Genomic DNA, 22,737 nt, shown 5'->3' with positions numbered 1-22,737 from the left:
CTGACTGTGGCCGGCACTTAGTGTCCGGCCACTGTTAGCGCATCGCACACCCCACCGCTGATCAACTTCGGACGGTTGATCAGCGGTTTTGAATTTTTTTCCCCACATTTTTTGCCCTTTTTTTTAGTTAGTTTATTTTATTTTTTTTCTGTTAGTTTTAGGGTGAGTTCGTGAACACCCGTGCCCCCACACACACGCACACAAAATAAAGAGTTACACACACGCACATATACACGCAGACACACACTCCCCTATGGCCCGCCGGACGTTCTCGGCCGAGGAGGCATACGCCCAGATTGCCTCTGACTCCGAGAGTCCCAGTGAGGATGAGGATGACCCCACATTCCTGTTGTCATCCGCATCCTCCTCATCATCTAGCGATGATGATGAGCCCCCAAGGCGGCGGAGACGCCGCCAGGCGGAGCAAGGGGACCGCCATGTTAGGGACCCTGTGGCCCACACTAGTACGAGCAGCTCTGGGGCTCGTACTGGTTTCCCGGCCCACCAGTTAAATCCACCGGAGCCCCCTGCCGGTGAACTTGTCTGGTGTAGCCCAGAGCGATACGAGCCTGTGATTCCTGATTTTGTAGGCCAATCAGGAATCCAGATTTCCACAGTGGGCTACACTGAATATGACTTTTTTTGTCATTTTTTCAGTGACCCACTGGTAAATCTGATGGTGGAGCAGACGAATCTGTACGCCCAACAGTTCGTCGCTCAACACCCGGGCTCCTTTTTGGCCAGGCCCGGTGGCTGGACGCCGGTCAGTGCAGCCGAAATGAGGACATTTTGGGGCCTCGTGCTGCATATGGGCCTGGTCAAAAAACCCAGTGTCAGGCTGTACTGGAGTGGGGACGTCCTATACCAGGCCCCACTTTACAGTACAGCCATGACACGCTCCCGGTTTGAGGCCATCCGGAAATGTCTGCATTATTCCGATAATGCAGCATGTCCCCCCCGAGGTGATCCTGCCCATGACCGTCTGTACAAGATACGGCCGGTCATCGATCACTTTGGGGCCAAATTCATGGAGGCCTATGTACCTGGAAGAGAGGTCGCGGTTGATGAGTCTCTCATTGCGTTCAAGGGGAGACTCATTTTCCGCCAGTATGTGCCCTCCAAGCGGGCGAGGTATGGCGTGAAGCTATACAAAATTTGTGAGAGTACCTCAGGGTACACTTACAAATTTCGTGTGTACGAGGGGCGAGATTCCCGGATTCAACCCCCAGAATGTCCCCCCACTCTGGGTGTTACCGGGAAACTTGTGTGGGACCTTATGTACCCACTGCTGGATAAGGGTTACCACCTTTACGTGGATAACTTTTATACCAGTATCCCCTTGTTCCAGTCCCTTGCCGCCAGATCCACGTCCGCTTGTGGGACCGTGCGGAAAAATCAACGCGGCCTCCCTGCCCACCCCCTCCAGGTACCTATCCCCAGGGGTGAGACCCGTGCCCTTACCACTGGAAACCTGTTGCTGGTCAGGTATAAGGACAAGAGGGATGTCCTTATGCTGTCCACAATTCATGGTAACGGCATCACCCCTGTCCCTGTGCGAGGTACCGCGGCAACGGTCCTCAAGCCCGATTGTATCGTCGCTTACAATCGGTATATGGGAGGAGTTGATCTCTCTGATCAAGTCCTCAAGCCATATAACGCCATGCGCAAAACCCGGGCATGGTACAAAAAAGTTGCGGTCTACTTGGTGCAGGTTGCCATGTACAACTCTTTTGTACTATCCCGAAGCGCTGGCAGCACAGGGACATTCCTCCAGTTCTATGAGGCAGTCCTCAAGGCCCTGATCTTTTCGGACCGGGAAAGAGCAGGCCGGAGTACCTCGGGAACTGTAGGTGCCCGGATCGTCCCTGGCCAACACTTTCCAGGTGTGGTCCCCCATACTGGAAAGAAGGGACGAACCCAAAAAAAGTGCAGAGTGTGTCGCAGGAGGGGGATACGGAAGGACACAACTACTCAGTGCGACACATGCCCCGATCATCCGGGCCTCTGCATTGACGGTTGCTTCAGGGAGTATCACACTTCCATGGAGTACTAAATTTATATCCCAATTTAGCACTGACATCGGATAAAAAAAACTGGTTCTCAGACTTGAGACACCCAAAAAAAACTAAAATAATTTATTAAAAGTAGACATATTAGGTATCGCCGCGTTGGTAATAATCTCCTCTATAAAACTACCCCATGACCTAACCCCCCAGATTAACACGGTCAAGGAAAAAAAAAAAAAAAAAGGTGCAAAAAAAGGTTTTTTTTGTCACCTTACATAATAAAAAGTTTAATAGCAAGCGATCAAAAAGTCATATAGCCCCCCAAAAAGTGCCAATAAAGCCGTCCACTCATCCCACAAAAAATGAGCCCCCACATGAGATAATTGGATAACAAAAATGACCCTTAGACTTTAGAGATACCCCCAAAAAAATTTGAATCAAAAAAGATAATATAGTCTAAAACCAAAATAATTGTAAAAAAAGTTGACTTATCAGGTATTGCCGCGTCCGTAAGAATCTCCTCTATAAAAATACCCCATGACCCAACCCCCCAGATTAACACGGTCAAAAAAAATAAAAAATAGGTGCAAAAAAATAATTTTTTTGTCACCTTACATAACAAAAAGTTTAATAGCAAGCGATAAAAAAGTCATATAGCCCCCAAAATAGTGCCAATAAAACCGTCCACTCATCCCGCAAAAAATGAGTCCCCACATGAGATAATTGGATAAAAAAAAAAAAAAAAAGGACCCTTAGACTTTAGAGATACCCAAAAAAAGATTTGTATCAAAAAAGATAAGTCAAAAACCTAAATAATTGTAAAAAAAAAGTAGACTTATTAGGTATTGCCGCGTCCGTAAAAATCTCCTCTATAAAAATATCCCATTACCTAACCCCCCAGATTAACACAGTAAAAAAAAAAAAAAAAAACAGTGCCAAAACCGCTATTTATGGCACTTTTCCATTTCAATCAGTTTTTTCCGGTAATAAAACAAGGGTTAACAACCAAACAAAACTTAATATTTATTACCCTGATACTGCAGTTCACAGAAACACCACATTTGTGGTCGTAAACTGCTGTATCAGTAAAAGGGAGGCCGCAAAAGGAAAGGACCGACATGGTTTCTGGAAGGCCGATTTTGATGGCCTTTTTTATTGACACCATGTCCCTTTTGAAGCCCCCCTGATGTACCCTAGAGTAAAAACTCCCCAAAACTGACCCCATCTAAGAAACTACACCCCTCAAGGTATTCAAAACTGATTATACAAACTTCATTAACCCTTTAGGTGTTCCTCAACAGTTAATGGCAAATGGAGATGAAATTTCAGAATTTCAATTTTTGGTAACCTTGCGTCACAAAAATGTAATATAGAGCAACCAAAAATCATATTTACCCTAAAAATAGTCCCCAAAAAAATGCCACCTTATCCCGTAGTTTCCAAAATGGGGTCACTTTTAGGGAGTTTCTACTCTAGGGGTGCATCAGGGGGCTTCAAATGGGACATGGTGTAAATAAACCAGTCCATAAAAATCAGCCCTCCAAAAACCAAACGGCGCACCTTTCCCTCTACGCCCCGCTGTGTGGCCGTACAGTAGTTTACAGCCACATATTGGGTGTTTCTGTAAACGGCAGAGTCAGGGCAATAAAGATACAGTCTTGTTTGGCTGTTAACCCTTGATTTGTTAGTGGAAAAAATGGGTTAAAATGGAAAATTAGACAAAAAAATGAAATTTGCTAATTTCATCCCCATTTGCCAATAACTCTTGCGCAACACCTAAAGGGTTAACGACGTATGTAAAATCAGTTTTGAATACCTTGAGGGGTGTAGTTTCTTAGATGGGGTCACTTTTAGGGAGTTTCTACTCTAGGGGTGCATCAGGGGTCTTCAAATGGGACATGGTGTAAATAAACCAGTCCATAAAAATCAGCCCGCCAAAAACCAAACGGCGCACCTTTCCCTCTACGCCCCGCTGTGTGGCCGTACAGTAGTTTACGGCCACATATTGGGTGTTTCTGTAAACGGCAGAGTCAGGGCAATAAAGATACAGTCTTGTTTGGCTGTTAACCCTTGATTTGTTAGTGGAAAAAATGGGTTAAAATGGAAAATTAGACAAAAAAATGAAATTTGCAAATTTCATCCCAATTTGCCAATAACTCTTGCGCAACACCTAAAGGGTTAACGACGAATGTAAAATCAGTTTTGAATACCTTGAGGGGTGTAGTTTCTTAGATGGGGTCACTTTTAGGGAGTTTCTACTCTAGGGGTGCATCAGGGGTCTTCAAATGGGACATGGTGTAAATAAACCAGTCCATAAAAATCAGCCCGCCAAAAACCAAACGGCGCACCTTTCCCTCTACGCCCCGCTGTGTGGCCGTACAGTAGTTTACGGCCACATATTGGGTGTTTCTGTAAACGGCAGAGTCAGGGCAATAAAGATACAGTCTTGTTTGGCTGTTAACCCTTGATTTGTTAGTGGAAAAAATGGGTTAAAATGGAAAATTAGACAAAAAAATGAAATTTGCAAATTTCATCCCCATTTGCCAATAACTCTTGCGCAACACCTAAAGGGTTAACGACGAATGTAAAATCAGTTTTGAATACCTTGAGGGGTGTAGTTTCTTAGATGGGGTCACTTTTAGGGAGTTTCTACTCTAGGGGTGCATCAGGGGTCTTCAAATGGGACATGGTGTAAATAAACCAGTCCATAAAAATCAGCCCTCCAAAAACCAAACGGCGCACCTTTCCCTCTACGCCCCGCTGTGTGGCCGTACAGTAGTTTACGGCCACATATTGGGTGTTTCTATAAACGGCAGAGTCAGGGCAATAAAGATACAGTCTTGTTTGGCTGTTAACCCTTGATTTGTTAGTGGAAAAAATGGGTTAAAATGGAAAATTAGACAAAAAAAAGAAATTCTCAAATTTCATCCCCATTTGCCAATAACTCTTGTGCAACACCTAAAGGGTTAACGACGTATGTAAAATCAGTTTTGAATACCTTGAGGGGTGTAGTTTCTTAGATGGGGTCATTTTTGGGTGGTTTCTATTATGTAAGCCTCGCAAAGTGACTTCAGACCTGAACTGGTCCCTAAAAATGTCGTTTTTGTAAATTGCTGAAAAATTTCAAGATTTGCTTCTAAACTTCTAAGCCTTATAACATCCCCAAAAAATAAAATATCATTCCCAAAACAATTCAAACATAAAGTAGACATATGGGGAATGTAAAGTCATCACAATTTTTGGGGGTATTACTATGTATTACAGAAGTAGAGAAACTGAAACTTTGAAATTTGCTAATTTTTCCAAAAATTTGTTAAATTAGGTATTTTTTGGTGCAAAAAAAAATATTTTTTTGACTTAATTTCACCAGTGTCATGAAGTACAATATGTGACGAAAAAACAATCTCAGAACGGCCTGGATAAGTCAAAGCGTTTTAAAGTTATCAGCACTTAAAGTGACACTGGTCAGATTTGCAAAAAATGGCCTGGTCCTAAGGTGTAAAAAGGCTGTGTCCTTAAGGGGTTAATTAATTCTCTGGTATCTTCCAATGAAAAAAGATAGTTTTTAAATTAGGAATCTGAACCAGAATCTTCAGACCCGAGTTCACCTGACTCTGAGTCCTCCTCAAATTCTGAATCAGATGCTTTTGTCGCTGGTCCCTGCGCCTGTTTGGAGCAGGAAGGAATTAATGAGGTGTCTGACATAGCAGCCCTGATTTCTTCCCTAATTGTGTTTTTAAGTTCTTCTTTTAGGGACGGAACTAAATCCTTAGAAAGGTTGTCAGTGCATTTTTTACACACTTTCCTAGCAGAAGAATCAGAAAGTTTAATAGAACAGAGACTGCACTTTTTTGCCCTCTGACTAGATTTTGCTTTCTGAGCACTCTCTTTCTCGCTCTGCACACATACAGAAAGAAAGAAAATACATAAGGGTTAATCTAACAGAATATACTGCCTTTTACCCTTGTCCTGGTAAATTACTCACTGGTACGGATCCCTGAGTGTTCTCCATAATTTCACCTGGGTCCAGCATCTTTTTTAGGGAAACAAAAGTCACTGTTCCCCCTTAAATAGTTTTTACCTCCAGACCTCAGATCAGAGGACGACTTCCGCCATAATCCTGTGCGCTTTTTGAATTTTCCCGCCGCCGCCGGCATGCGATCCACCGCCCGGAAGTGCTCTCAGGCCCCAATCCGGAAGTGAGCTGTGGAACGCTTCGTGGAACGCATGACGCGCGTCCACTTCCGGTGACGACACTGTGAGCGCCGGCCATGCCGGATCGCAGTGTGGAGTATCGCAACCGACCGGAGGGACTCCCTGAGTGTCCGGCCCCACATGGACCTGTCTGCCCGCACCAGCAGCAGGTAAGAGACAGGTCTTCCAGAGCCCGGCTTCCCCAATGGGGACCGGACCCTGCTGCCTCCTCACATGGCATCCACTTTCCTTCTTCTACTTCTTTCTTCATGGTCGGCGACCATAAGAGAAAACCCATCTCCTACCTGGAGGGACAGGAAGACACTGAGGAGGAGCCGGAGGAGAGTCAAACTTATACTTCCTGTCCCTACCTGGTTGGAGGCGGGTCATCTCTCATGGTATGCCGTCATGGAGGATGAAAGGGAAAAATATCTTGGTCAAATGCCAACTTTGTATAAAAAAAAAATTGGAAAAGTTGTCTTTTGCCAAGATATTTCTCTCACCCAGCATGGGTATATGTAAAATGACACCCCAAAACACATTCCCCAACTTCTCCCGAGTACGGCGATATCAGATGTGTGACACTTTTTTGCAGCCAAGGTGGGCAAAGGGGCACATATTCGAAAGTGCACCTTTCGGATTTCGCAGGCCATTTTTTACAGATTTTGATTGCAAAGTACTTCTCACACATTTGGGCCCCTAAATTGCCAGGGCAGTATAACTACACCACAAGTGACCCCATTTTGGAAAGAAGACACCCCAAGGTATTCCGTGAGGGGCATGGCGAGTTATAAAGAATTTTTTATTTTTTGTCGCAAGTTAGTGGAATATGAGACTTTGAAGAAAAAAAAAAAAAATTAAAATAAAAATCATAATTTTCTGCTAACTTGTGACAAAAAATAAAAAGTTCTATGAACTCACTATGCCCATCAGCGAATACCTTAGGGTGTCTACTTTCCGAAATGGGGTCATTTGTGGGTTTTTTCTACTGTTTGGGCATTGTAGAACCTCAGGAATCATGACAGGTGCTCAGAAAGTCAGAGCTGCTTCAAAAAGCGGAAATTCACATTTTTGTACCATAGTTTGTAAACGCTATAACTTTTACCCAAACCATTTTTTTTTTTTTGCCCAAACATTTTTTTTTTATCAAAGACATGTAGAACAATAAATTTAGCGAAAAATGTATATATGGATGTCGTTTTTTTTGCAAAATTTTACAGCTGAAAGTGGAAAGTCATTTTTTTGCAAAAAAAAACGTTAAATTTCTATTAATAACAAAAAAAGGAAAAATGTCAGCAGCAATAAAATACCACCAAATGAAAGCTCTATTAGTGAGAAGAAAAGGAGGTAAAATTCATTTGGGTGGTAAGTTGTATGACCGAGCAATAAACGGTGAAAGTAGTGTAGTGCCGAAGTGTAAAAAGTGGCCTGGTCATGAAGGGGGTTTTAGCTAGCGGGGCTGAAGTGGTTAAAGGGTGTTTGCACATAATTCCACAAGAAATCTGCATCAAAACCACAGCATTTATTGCGGTTGCATTTTTTGGTGTGGACTTGATGCGGGTTTGCCTCAGATTTTGCCCTTCCATTAAAAAGGGTGAAATCTGCACACAAAAAAAAAAATGCAACAACTGACATGCTGCAGATTTCAGAATCCACACAGCAGGTCAATTTCCCCACCTAAGAAAAAAGAAAAGCATACTCTATTACACTGCAGTTTATCTGCATGAAATCCACGTCACATGCAGGTATCCTAAAGGATATTCTAGGAAGAGCCATTTAACATCTGAAAGTATAAAATGAAATATAAAATCCTGTCTTTTGTAGTCAAACTTATCATTGAGATCAGAAAGGATATTGTTGGCTCTCGGACTCCTCTGTCAGCAGTTTCAGCTGGGTGGTGCACATCTGAAGCAACTCATCCAAGTGCTGCTCCGTGGCCAGAAGATCCTGACAATCCTTAGTCAACATCTGGTATCTGGTGCTGGACTCCACCACAGATCTGTTTCCCCTAAAAGGAAGGCAGCACATTGAAGTAAAGAAGAAAGTACAAATTTGGCATACAACTAATCAAGATAGCTAACCCATTGTGTCCCACTAGTAACATATTAGAAAGTAAAAATTTTCAGGAATAGTAATGATGGAAACTTGTGTTAAAGCACTCCTAAGAAATCTGATCAGGCAGTAAGGCCCCGTGCACACCACCGTACCCGGACTGCGGACCACAAATTGCAAACCTGCAAAATACGGGTGTGGCCTCCCCATGTCCTTTTGAAGACTAGACATACGAATGCAGAGAGCACACGGATCGTCCAGGTGCTGTATAAGACTATACCCACAAAATGCGGACCACGAAAACAACGGGTATGCAAATAAAATGCGGATAGCACACGGACCACATCTGTATTTTACAGATCGTAAAACGGATGCAGACGTGTACAGGAGGCCTAAAGCAGGGGCATTGAGAGAACGCAGACATCTAACATACAAGCACACATTTCTTCTTTAAATCCCACCCAAGAGTGTATTTAGTGGCAAAAAGCACCCATGTTTTTTTCAGTGTGGCTTTAACCATCTGAACACATCCTAATATTTAGTTGCCGGAATTCACATTTCTTTCACTTACAGCCATTGGATGTGGTTTTTAGATTTTTTAGTGATCAGGTGGATCCCCTCAAGCACATTGGTGATATCGTAGATCCTCCTCTTTTGCACATTCAGCACCTGGGCTGCCCAGTTTAAATCTACGACTCCATCTGCAGACTTGCTAAGAAGCTCCAGAAATCTCTTGGTGGTAAGGTTCAAAGACGTCTCATAACGGGACCTCTCTCCTGGAGACTTCACCCCTAGACAGAAGAGAAAACAGACAATTTTAGAACAGGAGCAAGAAATATTCATGTAAATCCCACAAAATATTTTATGCTCTGACCTGTTAGAAAGGTACATGATGTAACCTGTAGTGAAGGTAATCTTTTTACCAGTACCTGTATTTGTGACTTATAACCTCCATTCTGATCCTCGGCTGTGTCATGTGACCAGCATTCTGACTCCTCAAATAACACAGCATCTTAGGTGTGGACAGGAAGTCCGTTTCTCTATGTATTCCTATGGGAGCCTCAATGTCAGTCTCATAGGAATGACTAGAGAAGCAACTGACTTCCTGTCCCAGGTGGAGATCAGAGAGCTGGTCACATGACACAGCTGAGGATCAGCATGCAGGGGAAGGAGTTAAGAGCCGACTGCAAAGCATCCCTGGGCCAATGCAGGTTCTTGACTGTCACAACCAACCACAGAAAGGAAACCGACAGTAAAAAAAGATGAAAACTACAATGGAAAGCAGCTTTTTTTCCCCACCTATATGGTGAGCATTACACCCGATATTTATTGCCAGACTAATGCCCTTTTTTCATGTCCGTGAGCACATCTGTAACGCGATGGTCAGTGGTTCATGCATGAAAAATATGTGCTTCGTCCGCGTGTCATCTGCATTACTAAGACAATCCTGCATTGAAGATGAATTTCCAGAGTACCTCCTAGGGGTGAGTCCATTGCGGGAATCACGCTCCGTGTGTAAGCATAATCCTCCGTTCTGGACTTGCAGGTTGCAGGACATATAATAATTTATAATGCGATGTGCCTCTGTAGGTGTAAGGTTGTGCAGAAGGACCGCAATTCCCGCAATGGACTTTCTTGCGTAAAACAGCCCTTAGCAACGATCTGTGAAACATGGACGAGACACGGATGACATGCGTGTTGTGTCTGTTTCTCAAGGACCCATAGACTATAATGGGAATGAAGGATCCGTAATCAAGGGCACAAATAGGGCAGGCTTCTGTGGTGTCACCCCGAACCGTAGTGAATCATGGATGTCAGAATATAACAGGTCAGTGATTCACTGACGTCTGAATAAGGCCTAAGGGCTCATGCACACAAACGTATTCCCTTTCTGAGTCAGTTTTGTTTCTCTTGCGGACCGTTTTGCAGAACCATTCATTTCAATGGGTCTGCATAAAATTTTTAAAAAAGTTACACCGTACGCATTCCGTTTACGTATGTCTGTTCTGTCTGTTCCGCAAAAAAACAGAACATGTCCTATAATTGTCAAGGATAGTACTGTTCTATTAGAGGCCAGCTGTTCCGTAAAATACGGAATGCACATGGACGTCATCCGTATTTTTTGCAGATCCGTTTCTTGGCGGACCACAAACTACATACGGTCGTGTGCATGAGCCCTAAGGCTGAGCATACATATTAGAATAATCTTAGGTAAATTGTATGGGAGTGTCCCGACTGCCAGCCATATCCCCCAACTGCAAATGTCAGGTCAGGAGAAAATAGGATCGTTGGGTTTCAACATACCCAATCCTTTTGATCTCAGGAGATAAATGACACCGCCAGAAATGTCTCACAGCAGATTACTCCCATCTCCGCCAAGCATGCACGTGTATGGGGGAAGTCAAGAGGATTAGGTATCGGCCATTTGAAAGTATACGGCAAGCTTAACATCCAATGGCAGGGTGCACCCTACTATTATTATAATCAAATAGCAAACCTCTAGCGGGATTTCTTGTCTTCCCACGTGGCGTCTGAAGGCCTTCTGGAATATACCTGTGTCCTGCTTCCAAATCCAGCTTCCTCTTCACCTGGAAAAAAAACAGGGCAAATATTAAAAAGGGGAAAACATGAATGTTCTTAACAACAGGAAGTAAGGGAAGCAGTGTCACCATAAGACGGTTGTCTGCAGGGCGCTGTGTCAACACATCAAGTCCCTTGGGGCTCTAAGCTGCCATAAGGAGCTCCATGACGAGCCAAATACAGATGATCGGGGTATCCTTCACCTAAAAGCAGAACCTCAAGAGAAGGCTAGCTCTGTTATGTGGCATCCATAATGGAAGTCCTGAAGAGCTACAGTAGGATCCTATGGAAGTCTATAGGCATCATATTACTGTCCCCAAACAACTAGAACCATAATACTGCCCTGAGCATTAGTCCTAAATAATGACCCCCAGTCCATAAACTACTGCAGTTCATATTATCCCTGTGATCCACACACTATACTCATGGATGGACAGCAATAGGCTCTGTGTAAGTACCAGACCTTCCAGCAGATGGTCTAGGGCAGTTATGGCGAACCTTTTACAGACCGAGTGCCCAAACTGCAACCCAAAACACACTTATTTATCTCAAAGTGCCAACACGCACTTTAACCTGAATGCCAATATAGTATATCTTCCATGTACTTTATCATGTAGCTGTAATAGCCTGCCTACATTCAGTGCGCTGCCTGTGCTGTGCATAGTGAGCCCTGCGCTGATGAATGGCAGGAAAAGTCTAAGGCATATTAGTACACCATACCAGGGAGCGGGTGCCCACAGAGAGCTCCGAGTGCCACCTCTGGCACCCGTGCTATAGGTTCGCCACCACTGGTCTAGGGGCATGTGTGGCACTCTCAGGCCTCATGCACACAGCCGCTGCCTGGTTGGGGCCGTATTGTGCATGAGCACTGGCTGTGTGCACCCCGCATCATGGATGCAGACCCATTCACTTGAATGGGTCCGCAATCCAGAAGATCAGAGCGGAACGGAAGCACGGAACCTTGCGAAAGCACTATGGAGGGCTTCGGTGTGTTTTCTGTCCGCTCTACAGTCGGTGCCAGTGCCTTTGTGTGCATGAGGCCTCAGTATGTTTGCTCAAAGGATTTTGAGTGCAGATTCTGAGTCTAAAATCTGTGCTACAAATACATGCAGAACTTCCCCATTGACTTCGATGGGGAAACTGCATGTTAAACTATACAGCACTTTCTGCTTGTGGTTTCGAAAACCGTACCATAGGAGGGGGGGAAAAAAAATATGTGTCCTGTCCATTTTTGATGCAATTCCTGGCTGGGAATTCCCATAGAAAACAGATTTTTTTTTAAATGCAACCGAAAAAAAAAGTTGCATCCCAAAAATCTAATTCCACATCTGTTTTTTCCCCCCTCCAAGCATAGAATATACTCAGTGTGAACAAACCCTTAGGGCTCTTTCACACGAGCAGATCCCGTGCAGGTAAGGCTACTTTCACACTAGCGTTTTTTGCTGGATCCGGCAGGTTCCAGCAAAAACGCTTCTGTTACTGATAATACAACTGTCTGCATCCGTTATGAATGGATCTGGATGTATTATTTTTAACATTGCCAAGACGGATCCGTCATGAACTTAACTGAAAGTCAATGGAGGACGGATCCGTTTTCTATTGTGGCAGAGAAAACGGATCCATCCCTTAAACGGATCCAACTAAACGGAACACATTTTGGAGCATTCCGTTCAGTTCAGTTTTGTCCCTATTGACAATGAATGGGAACAAAACGGAAGCGTTTCTTTCCGGTATTGAGCCCCTATGACTGATCTCAATACTAGAAAACTAAAACTCTAGTGTGAAAGTACCCTAATCCGCTGCGTGAATGACAGCCAAGCCCCGTTCCGGACAGCAGAGACACGGAGCATTAACATGATTGATAATGCTCTGTGCCTCTCTGTGATCTTTTTACTACAAAATCACGGTGACAACTTTATCTCACCGTGATTTTGTAGTAAAAAAGATCAGAGAGGCACAGAGCATTATCAGTCATGTAATGCTCCGTGTCTCTGCTGTCCAGTGCGGGGCTTGGCTGTCTTTTACGCAGCAGAATCTACGCACGGCATCCGATCGTGTGAAAGAGCCTTTATACTACCAGCAATCTACATGGGAAACATTTTCAAATCATAAAAAAATCTTGCAACGTTTGGTGCTGCACTGCGATTACATTTCTAGTCTTGAGGCCACACCTTAGGTGACATCAGCTCAGTGAAGTTCTCCACCTCAGCCCATGCTGGTTTCCAGGAGCGTGGGTGAGTCTTCCACCAACCTATCCCACACACTCAGGGAGCGTCAGCTGGATGTGGACGAGCAAGTAATTCTCTGCCAGAGGGAACGCATCACATTACAGGGACATGAGAAGCTCAATAAAAGGGGGAAAGACAAAGAAGAAGACACATCCAACAGACTGCTGTAACACATACGTGAGGGAGTAAGGCGTCCACTACTCCAGAAGGTGCTTTGGTTCAGTAGTGATGAAGCAAAACGAACGTGTCAGAAAGCTGTCCCCATTACTAACAGTTGAGATTTCACCCCAGGACTTTAGGTCCCTTAATAATATTAAACCCTGCAAGCGTCCATCACAAGAGCAGGTCACCTACAGGCCGCTATACCTGCACGAGTCATGGATTTAGATACGCAGTACCTTCAAAATGCTAAGTAGCAGAGGTTGGTAGCCTATTCCAAGGACCAGCCGGCAAAATCCTCGTCCTAGACAACCCCTTTAGAAGGAACTTTTTAGGGTGTTTGGACAACTGGGTTTCATCTGCTCAACTTTTTCAGCACGTGGAGTACGGATCCCATATTCTTTCTGTGCATCTGTACCCCACACGCTGGAAAAGTCAAGAGCTGATGAAATCCGATCGTGCAGAGCGCTCTAAGAAGTGGTTAGACCCTTGTGGTTTCAAAGGTTTAGGTGACCTTTAAGACCACCAACACTGGTTTTATCGTGGAACAAGGGAGGACATTTTTCACACCAAAATTGGTGTAAGAGTGTCGCAAATCTTGGTGCACGGCTTATGTGCAGCAAAACCTGCAACTTTTCCCAGCTCACGACACTTTTGCAAAGTGGTAATAAAAGGGGGCGTGGTGTAGGCAAGGAATCGGGTGGGTCTGCACATTTATTTTCCACGCCCATTTTTGGCATGGGAAAATTGCTTAAAGGGGTATTCCCATCTGAGACATCGGGGGAATATCGCTAGGATATGCCCCGATTGTCTGATAGGTGAAGGTCCCACCTCTGGTACCTGCACCAACACAAAGAATGGAGCGGGGAAAGGTGGTGGCAGGACGACCCCAGGTTTCACCGGGTCTGGCCACCACCAAGCGCTCTCCTCATAGTACTGAATAGGAGTGCACCGTGCTTGCGCGGCCACCACTCCAATTCATTTCTAGGGGCAGACAGAAATAGCCGGGCCCGCTCTTGGCTATTTTTTAGCCGCCCCAAAGAAATTAATGGAGGGCAGCTGCGCATGAGCAGTGCGGCCTGTACAACTTTTGGACCTCTGTCCTTAGTGTACCACTGGGACCCGCCCCTATCAGACAATGGGGGCAAATCCTAGTGATATGCCCCCATTGTCTCAGATGGGAAAACCCCTTAAAATCTACGCCAGCCCTCTTGCTAAAGCCTGTCTCTCGGCCTGCCGGATAAAGCACCAAACTTATGTAGCAGCCAGCGCCTCGAAGTAACGCCAGTCTTAAATAAAAAGTAAAAAAAAGTCTCCCATGGTGTTTGGGGCAACTGCCTTAAAAACAACCAATCTGACCACTTCCTACAACTACTTTACAGCGGTAAACTCATAAAGAGGTATTCCTGGTAGGTATTCTGCCAGATCAGTGTGGGCGCAAACAAGGGACCCCGACCAATCACCAGAACGTGGATCCTCCACAGAACACAGGAAACCCAGTGCCACATGGTTGGGGGGGGGATTTATCAAAGACTGGCGCATTGCTGGTCATAAGTTAGGCGCATCCTCCAGCTGTCTGTGTGCCCAAACCAAAATCTACACCAGCCCATAGTTGGCATACATTTCATTCATCATTGATGCCAAAACACTGGTTTACCTGGTAATAATGTATTGCCCCCCCATCTTCCCCTTTTCAGAAGGTGGCGTAGAACCACCACTTGCATCTAGATTTAGGCTCAATGGCGTTTTAAAAGTCACAAAACCAGGGTTTGTGACTTTTCCTCCAGAAAACTGGCAGGGGGGGGGGGGGGGTGATAAATTCCCCCCTTTAAATGGGGGGCAACAAACGAGTGAGAGTTGCTGGAACAGGACGGAATAGAAGATCATACATGACAGATACATAGATTACAAGATGGAGGAGTTTCTCTCTACCTTTCTCACCTCAAACTTGACCCTTTAACTCAGTTAAAGAGCTGACTGCAGCTCACAGATAAGCACATGCCTGTCACTGACATGTTAACCCCATTCCTTGCTAGACAGCACAAAATATTCTAGGGTGTGGAGGGCGTCATACCATGGGAATGACATGTTCACTGTGAATGGTGGTGGGAGAAGACCCGTGCACGGCAGCCATATTACACATGCTATAATGTACCCTGATCACCCCCTAGAAATCAGCAGGAGATATACAAGTCCTCAGCCTGGGTCAGACTGTATGTTCTGTAACAAACCTTAGGAAAAGGCTGCCATAGGGGCAGTCATCCATCTTTTCCAGACACCCACCTCTAAGATAGAAGCAGCGTATATTGTGTCGCTACGTAACTAGGCAGATTGGACATTTAAATCTAAGGCTACTTTCACACTGGCGTTTTGGTTTCCGTTTCTGAGATCCGTTCAGGGCTCTCACAAGCGGTCCAAAACGGATCAGTTTTGCCCTAATGCATTCTGAATGGAAAAAGGATCCGCTCAGAATGCATCAGTTTGGCTCCGATCAGACGCCATTCCACTTTGGAGGCCGACGCCACAACACTGCTTGCAGCGTTTTGGTGACCGTCTAACCAAACTGAGCCAAACGGATCCGTCCTGACACACAAAGTCAGTTAATGGGGACGGATCCGTTTTCACCGACAATAGAAAACTGATCCGTCCTTCACAGACTTTAACATAGCCAAGACGGATCCGTCTTGAACACCATTGAAAGTCAACGAAGGACGGATCCGTTTTCTATTGTGTCAGGACGGATCCGTTTGGCTATGTTAACGACCATACAAATGGATCCGTTCTGAACGGATGCAGACGGTTGTATTATCTGAATGGATCCATGACAAATCCACACCAAACGCGAGTGTGAAAGTAGCCTGAGGGAGGGCTGGGTGACATCTGTGCAGGAGCTGGAATAGCAGCCATTTCGGTTGTCACAAAGCCTATGGCAAAAATGCGTATAGCAGCACAACAGACATTAAAGTCTTATCTTGTGGTGGTGCCAGCCGTGTTGGGAGCCAGTCAGAAGTTCCCCCTTGGATGCGTCATATAGAAGAAACCGCAGCACTCTCCTGTCTTCAATTCAGTGGAATTTATTTCACCAGCAAAAAAATGCGACGTTTCGACCGTAAAGGTCTTTCTTAAACAACAGCATGTTGCTTGAGAAAGACCTTTACGGTCGAAACGCCGCATTTTTTTGCTGGTGAAATAAATTCCACTGAATTGAAGACAGGAGAGTGCTGCGGTTTCTTCTATATGACAAAGCCTATGGCAATAGATACCACCTTCATCAAAATTATACGTATCCCCTTGATGGACTCATCGTGATCAACATCCCTTAAGCCTTATTATGGTGCCCCTTTAGATGGCCCCCCAAAAAGTTTTTGGGGCCATAACAAAAATTTAAAAAAAAGTTACCGGAGGACGTCCAAGGGTTGGCTTCTGCCCCGCACATCCTGGACTTGGTCCTTGAGGGGTAGTGAAAAGCATCAGCTCAGCCTCACTAAGGCCAGAGTTTGTGGCTCCATCTCCCGGGACATCTGGAGTGGATATGATGACGATCTGCTGCTCCGCCACATGGAGGGTGCCACCAGTTTCCCAAACCGCCCCTAGATCTCCTTCAATGCAGCCATAAGTGACCCCAAAGTCCTGGGACATGATCAGAGGGGTTACTCCCTCAGTTTCCCAAAAAGTCCAAGAGCCATGTTCTCAAAGGAAAGCCAAGTCTACATTGGAAACCTAATCTGGAGCCGGGAAGAAACCTCAACCCAAGAACAGATCTCCAACCCAACCGGTCAGTCTTCAGCGATGTCACCAGGAGAACGCAGAACGCCTCAGAGGAGAAAAAAAAAAAAAAAAAACGTATTGAAAGCTATAAAAGTTCAGATGATCCGATAAAACATCCGCACCTCTAGGGGGTCAACACCTCAACGGTGGTACTCCCAGTTTACAGGCCACCTATAGGAGACGATTGATCGTAACCATGGCAACTGTTCTTTATCTATGGAGAATCAATGTTTAAAGCGCCATCACAACCGCTCATCGGATCGAGTCCTAGATGATCCATGTAGATTCTAGAAGACGGATCCCAAGGAAGGAGAGTAATAAACGAGGGCTGGGAGTCATCCTACATCTGCTCCAGGTAAGTCATGGGCATCCACAGCCCTCAGCCTCAGGGTACCACAGTCCTTCACAATAGACCATTCAAAGTCAATAGGGAAAAAAAAGCTAAACTGCTGCAAAAATCCTCAAAATCATTAAAACAGGCTCCAATGACTCGATATGTCCATCTACACTGGGGCTAAAAATCACAGTGAGCGATCCGATCGCAGACGCTTGCATAAAACGCATAAAATCCGCATTGGTTCTTGAAGTTCTTGCGCTTTTAGGCCACTTCCCATCAGGCGTCCACAATCCATTGAAATATGACTGAGACGTGCCGCAGAGGACAGGGACAGCACGCAGAGTCCGGCCGGAGCAGCGGGTACGAGCGGCCGAGTCTGAAGCCCGTTGTCCCCGGGAGCGCTATTGTTTTCGCCCCCCAGCTGATCCCCGGATCTCCCAGCTCTCGCCCATTTGCGCGCCAATTCCTTTTTTGCCGCGAAACTTCAGCCTGCGTCATCAGCAACTCGCTATTGGCTACTGGAGTCCCGGGAGACGCGTGTGATTGGATAACGGAACGTTCGAAATGGGCGGGCGGGAAAGGAGGCTTTGATTGAAGCCATTAGGGAACCAATAGGGTAAGAGAACGGAGCAAAACAAGGGCGGTGATTGGTCACACGCGCGGCTGTGGGCTGGCTTGTGTTTCCTGACAGGAAAATACAGCTCTGTGGTCATGTAGGATGAATGGGCAGTGATGTCTGCTGCTTCACAGAAGCGTCCATGGCGCAGCGGAGCAGTTTAATCATTAGGCTAAATGCACACGTTCAGGATTTATGTGCGGCCTGAAATACGCAGGGAAACCCGTGCGATCAATTGGTGCGGATTTTACTCTCCCCATTGAAGTGAATGGAGAAAATCCGCTCAGGAAAAATAAAATAAATTGACATTTTTAAAATCCGCGCTATAGGTCAAAATCCGGACTGTAAAAATCTGCATCGTGTGCTATAGAATTTCAAGTTCTCATAGAATACATCAGATACGACATACGGTGCGGATTTTCCCTGCACAATCCTGGTCGCGTGCATTTAGCCTTATAGTAGCTGCTTTTCCTATGACGCTAGAAACGCACACGTATCGCTATTTCACACGTAGACAGTGTGTGTGTAGAATTGGAGAGCTACTATAGATAGATAAGAAGGTATCTGGTAGACACACACTACTCACAAAAAGGCTTTCGGGTGAAATTTATGGAAAACGTAAAAAGTTCACACTACAGTGATATTATATCCTGAAAGTCGGGCATTTCAGTAGAAGCAGAAATGGGGATTTCCTCATCTCAAATAATTTATTGAAACAAAAGCCAACCCCAGTGCTGGGTATACCCCCACAAAATGTCAGTGTCTCAGTAACTTGTCATGTGGCCTCGAGCATCAATTACAGCTCGACAATGACGTCTCCTGCTGTTCACAAGTCGGCTTATTGTCTGCTGAGGCATGGTGTCCCAGTCTTCTTTAAGGGCGGCCCTCAGGTCACTGAGGTTCTGGGGTACAGAGTTACGAGCCTCTACAATGTGAATCAGCTGATCCCATAAGGTTTTCAATGGGATTCAGGTCTAGAGAAAACACGGGCCACTCTATATGAGGTGCCTCAGTCTCCAGTAGCCGTTCCCTAATGATGCGACCTCGATGAGCTGGCACATTGTCGTCCATGAAGATGAAATTAGGCCTGTATTATTCATGTGGACACACAATGACTGGATTAATGATGTTATTGAAGTAGCATGGGCTTGTCACTGTACCATTCACAAAGTGGAGGCCACTTCTTTATTGACCAGACACACCTCCACCACCAAAGGCTCGTCTGGTGACAACAGTGGCTGATGCATAGCGCTCTCCTTGACGTCTCCAACACCGTTTGTGGCCATCATTTCTGCACAACGTGAATCGACTTTCATCAGTGAACAGCACTGAGGCCCACTGGTCCAGCGTAGATGCTCCCTGGCCCATGCAAGACAATGATGTCTGTGGTCAGGTACCCTTGCAGGTCATCTAGCATGCAGACCACGCTGATGTAAACAGTTTCTAACGGTCTGATGTGACACTTGGGTGTCTCTCACTTCCCTTAAATGTGCCTGGAGTTGTGTGGCATTCATCATCCAGTTGCTCGAGGCATTGTTCATAATGAAGCGGTCATCAGTGTGGGATGTGCCCAAAGGACGTCCACTTCTATACCTTTCTGTGACTCTTCCAGTCTCTCTGTTGCAACCTGCTGATGACACTCTAAGCTCAGTGGCCACATCCGACTGAGAACATACTGCTTGAAGGCTCGCAATGGCGAGGTACTGTTGATCAATTGTTCGGTGTTTGCTTGGTCTCATGATGTCAAAATGTGAACAGCATGATGAGGAGGACTGTTTAAATACCAATTCTAATTAAACCAGGAAATTTATTGGGCAATTCATGGATCAAACACCTGTTGTGAATTTTGACATTAAGCTCCTTGTAAGGGTACTTTCACACTTGCGTTGTGAGGATTCGGCGGGCAGTTCCATCGCTGGGACTGCCTGCCGTATGCAAACGGATATCATTTGTAGACGGATCCAGATGCGGATCAGTCTGACAAATGCATTAAAATTCCGGATCCGTCTCTCCGGTGTCATCCGGAAAAGCGGATCTGGTCATTTTTAAAGGTCTGCGCATGCGGAGCACTTGGTACCGGATCCGGCATTAATACATTTCAATGGGAATTAATGCCGGACCCGGCATTCCGGCAAGTGTTCCAGAATTTTGGCCGGTGAAAATACCGCAGCATGCCGCTGTATTTCTCCGGCCAAATGCCGTAAAGGGACTGAACTGATGCATACTGAACGGATTGCTCTCCATTCAGAATGCATTAGGATAAATCTGAAGCGTTTTTTTCCGGTATTGAGTCCCTAGGACGGAACTCAATACCGGAAGAGTGTGAAAGTACCCTTAGAGAACAGCAAGTTTTGCAAAAAGTACTGAAACGTTGAACAGTTGGACATGTGCATTTAAAAGTTCACGAGAAGGTACATTAAGTTCAGCTGCAAAGTTCTGAGTGCATTTTTAGGTTCATCCTCAAGACAAATATCCCTAACTTTTTGTGAGTAGTGTATAAATAGATATTAGATGGATAGACTCTAGATAGATAATAGTTATTGGATTGATATGAGATAAATTAGACATTAGATAAAGGCCCCCTGCACACAAACGTGTGAGCCCCGTTGCCGTATTGCGGACCACATTTGCGGATCTGCAATACACGAGTGCCGTTCCGTGGGCATTCCGCATCACGGATGCGGGACCATTCACTTCAAAGGGTCCGCAAATCCGGAGATGCGGGACGGAAGCACGGAACGGAACCCTACAGGAGCACTACTGAGTGCTTCCGTGGGGTTTCGTCCCGTACTTCCATTCCGCAAAAAGATAGAACGTGTCCTATCTTTTTGCGGAATGGCTGGATCGCGGACCCATTAAAGGGAATGGGTCCGCAATCCACTGTGGCTGCCCCACGGACGGTGTTCGTGCATTGCGGCCCGCAGCACAACCACGGGGCGCACGCGTTTGTGTGCAGGAGGATGAGATTTTGATGAGAAATTAATTAGATACTAGCTAGTTATCAGTTTGATATTAGAGACGCTATATAGTTATATTGATATGAGATAGATTAGATAGATATCGGGGGAAATTGATCAAAACTCATGTAAAGTAAAACTGGCCTAGTTGCCCATTATAGTGAATAGGGCTGGACCGGACTTCCGGTGGCACAGTGGGCTAGCGTTAGCACGGACCCTGCTACCGCAAGTGTAAAAGTAGCCTAAGCCAGTTATCCTTTACATGAGTTTTGAGAAATCTCCCCAAAGTCCATAGAAAAGCTGCTGCACTCCTTATTTAAAAAATATTGGCCCTTTATTCACCAAACACCAGCGACGTTTCGAACCCTTTGGCCTCTTTCAGACGAGCGTGCTTTCTGTCAGGGTGCCATGCGTGAAGCAAACGCATAGTATCCAGACTGAATCCTTACCCATCATTTCTGCGTTCTTGTGATCGATGGGGGTCCAACCTCTGGGATAGGGGATAACTTCAACAGGGTTAATATCTACTATTGGGGGTTAAGCATGTAAGTAAAGATACCGGCTCATATGTTTTTTATAGTATTTATATCCGCGTGCCCGGTGTCCTAGTTTTTTCAAAAACTCCTTTACAGGTAAGCAGAAACAATAGACAAATTTTCAGACTCAAGCACTCACTTTTTCTTGAAGTTTCAAGTTCTCCGGCTTTATTATCAAACGTGCACAGATAATACAAGGTTCAATTCTCATAGGTGTAGGCTGTTGACGCGTTTCGAAAGTTCTACTGTTACGAATAAGAACTTTCGAAACGCGTCAACAGCCTACACCTATGAGAATTGAACCTTGTATTATCTGTGCACGTTTGATAATAAAGCCGGAGAACTTGAAACTTCAAGAAAAAGTGAGTGCTGGAGTCTGAAAATTTGTCTATTGTTTCTTAATATCTACTATATCAATAGTGCTTGTTTTGCTTCTATCTTACAATACCTTGTATTTTCTTTCTTCTATTCATATTTAATCTGTGTGGAATTATCCGCTAGACATAGGTCCATATTTTTTCATTTGCATTTTGATGTGTCCGACAGTGATCAAATATCAGAATTGCTACTAATCATGTATATTGAATAATATATCTTGTCTTTTGTGAATTTTTTTTAAACTCTTTTTTATATTTTTATTTCATATATCTGTATTTTTATTTTAAATAAATATATTATACTTTTGTTCACCGTTCCAGATACAGCGTGTGCCATCCATATATACTTTATCCAATTTCCATGGTAGGCAGGGGTGTGCCTAGGATAGAGCACCACAATCCAGAAGGGTTGAATGAGTGAGCCACTATCTTTGCTTTTCAACATGGGCATCATCCATAATTTTTGGGTGGACTGCAAAATACATACGGTCATGTGAATGCACCCATAAATCTTAGAGCAGCTCCTTTAAATGGAATCTGTCACCGGATTTAAGCTGCCCCATCTGAAATCAGCATAAAGTAGTGAAAACACCTGGATTATAGCTGGTTGGCACTTTTTATTATTACAATAGTCCACCAGCATCAGTAATAGGGAGAAAGCTGTCAATCAGCAACTAGAGAGCAGGGGGAGGAGTCCGGAGCTCATGAATATTGAGGACTCCTAATAAAGTGTGGTTTTATGGAAACTACCTATGACACTTCATACAACACCTTAAAGGGGTCGTCCGGGTTCAAAGCTAAACCCGGACATACCTCCATTTTCACCCAGGAAGCCCCCCTGACTTGAGCATCGGAGCAGTTTATGCTAAATCGAACAGGGCAAAGGCATTTTTTAGGGATCCGGTGATGTATCGGGCTGCCAGGCAG

General features: G+C 45.0%; 1 protein-coding gene across 1 annotated transcript in view; it reads right to left on the bottom strand.

Annotated features, from left to right (window-relative positions):
* E2F1 (E2F transcription factor 1) overlaps positions 1–17,782 on the bottom strand; it is a 32,559-nt gene extending 14,777 nt beyond the window's left edge. The window contains exons 1-4 of the mRNA XM_044299375.1: positions 16,619–17,782; positions 10,750–10,840; positions 8,824–9,043; positions 8,056–8,208 (exon numbers count right to left, since the gene is read on the bottom strand). Coding sequence (XP_044155310.1) covers positions 8,056–8,208; positions 8,824–9,043; positions 10,750–10,840; positions 16,619–16,858 — 704 coding nt within the window. The 5' untranslated portion in view covers positions 16,859–17,782. The remainder of the gene's footprint in view (positions 1–8,055; positions 8,209–8,823; positions 9,044–10,749; positions 10,841–16,618) is intronic.
* Positions 17,783–22,737: the final 4,955 nt, after the last annotated feature.

The sequence above is a fragment of the Bufo gargarizans genome, chromosome 6 (assembly GCF_014858855.1).
Source record: "Bufo gargarizans isolate SCDJY-AF-19 chromosome 6, ASM1485885v1, whole genome shotgun sequence".
Classification (NCBI taxonomy): Eukaryota; Metazoa; Chordata; class Amphibia; order Anura; family Bufonidae; genus Bufo; species Bufo gargarizans.
This window is presented reverse-complemented; position numbering and strand designations above follow the sequence as displayed.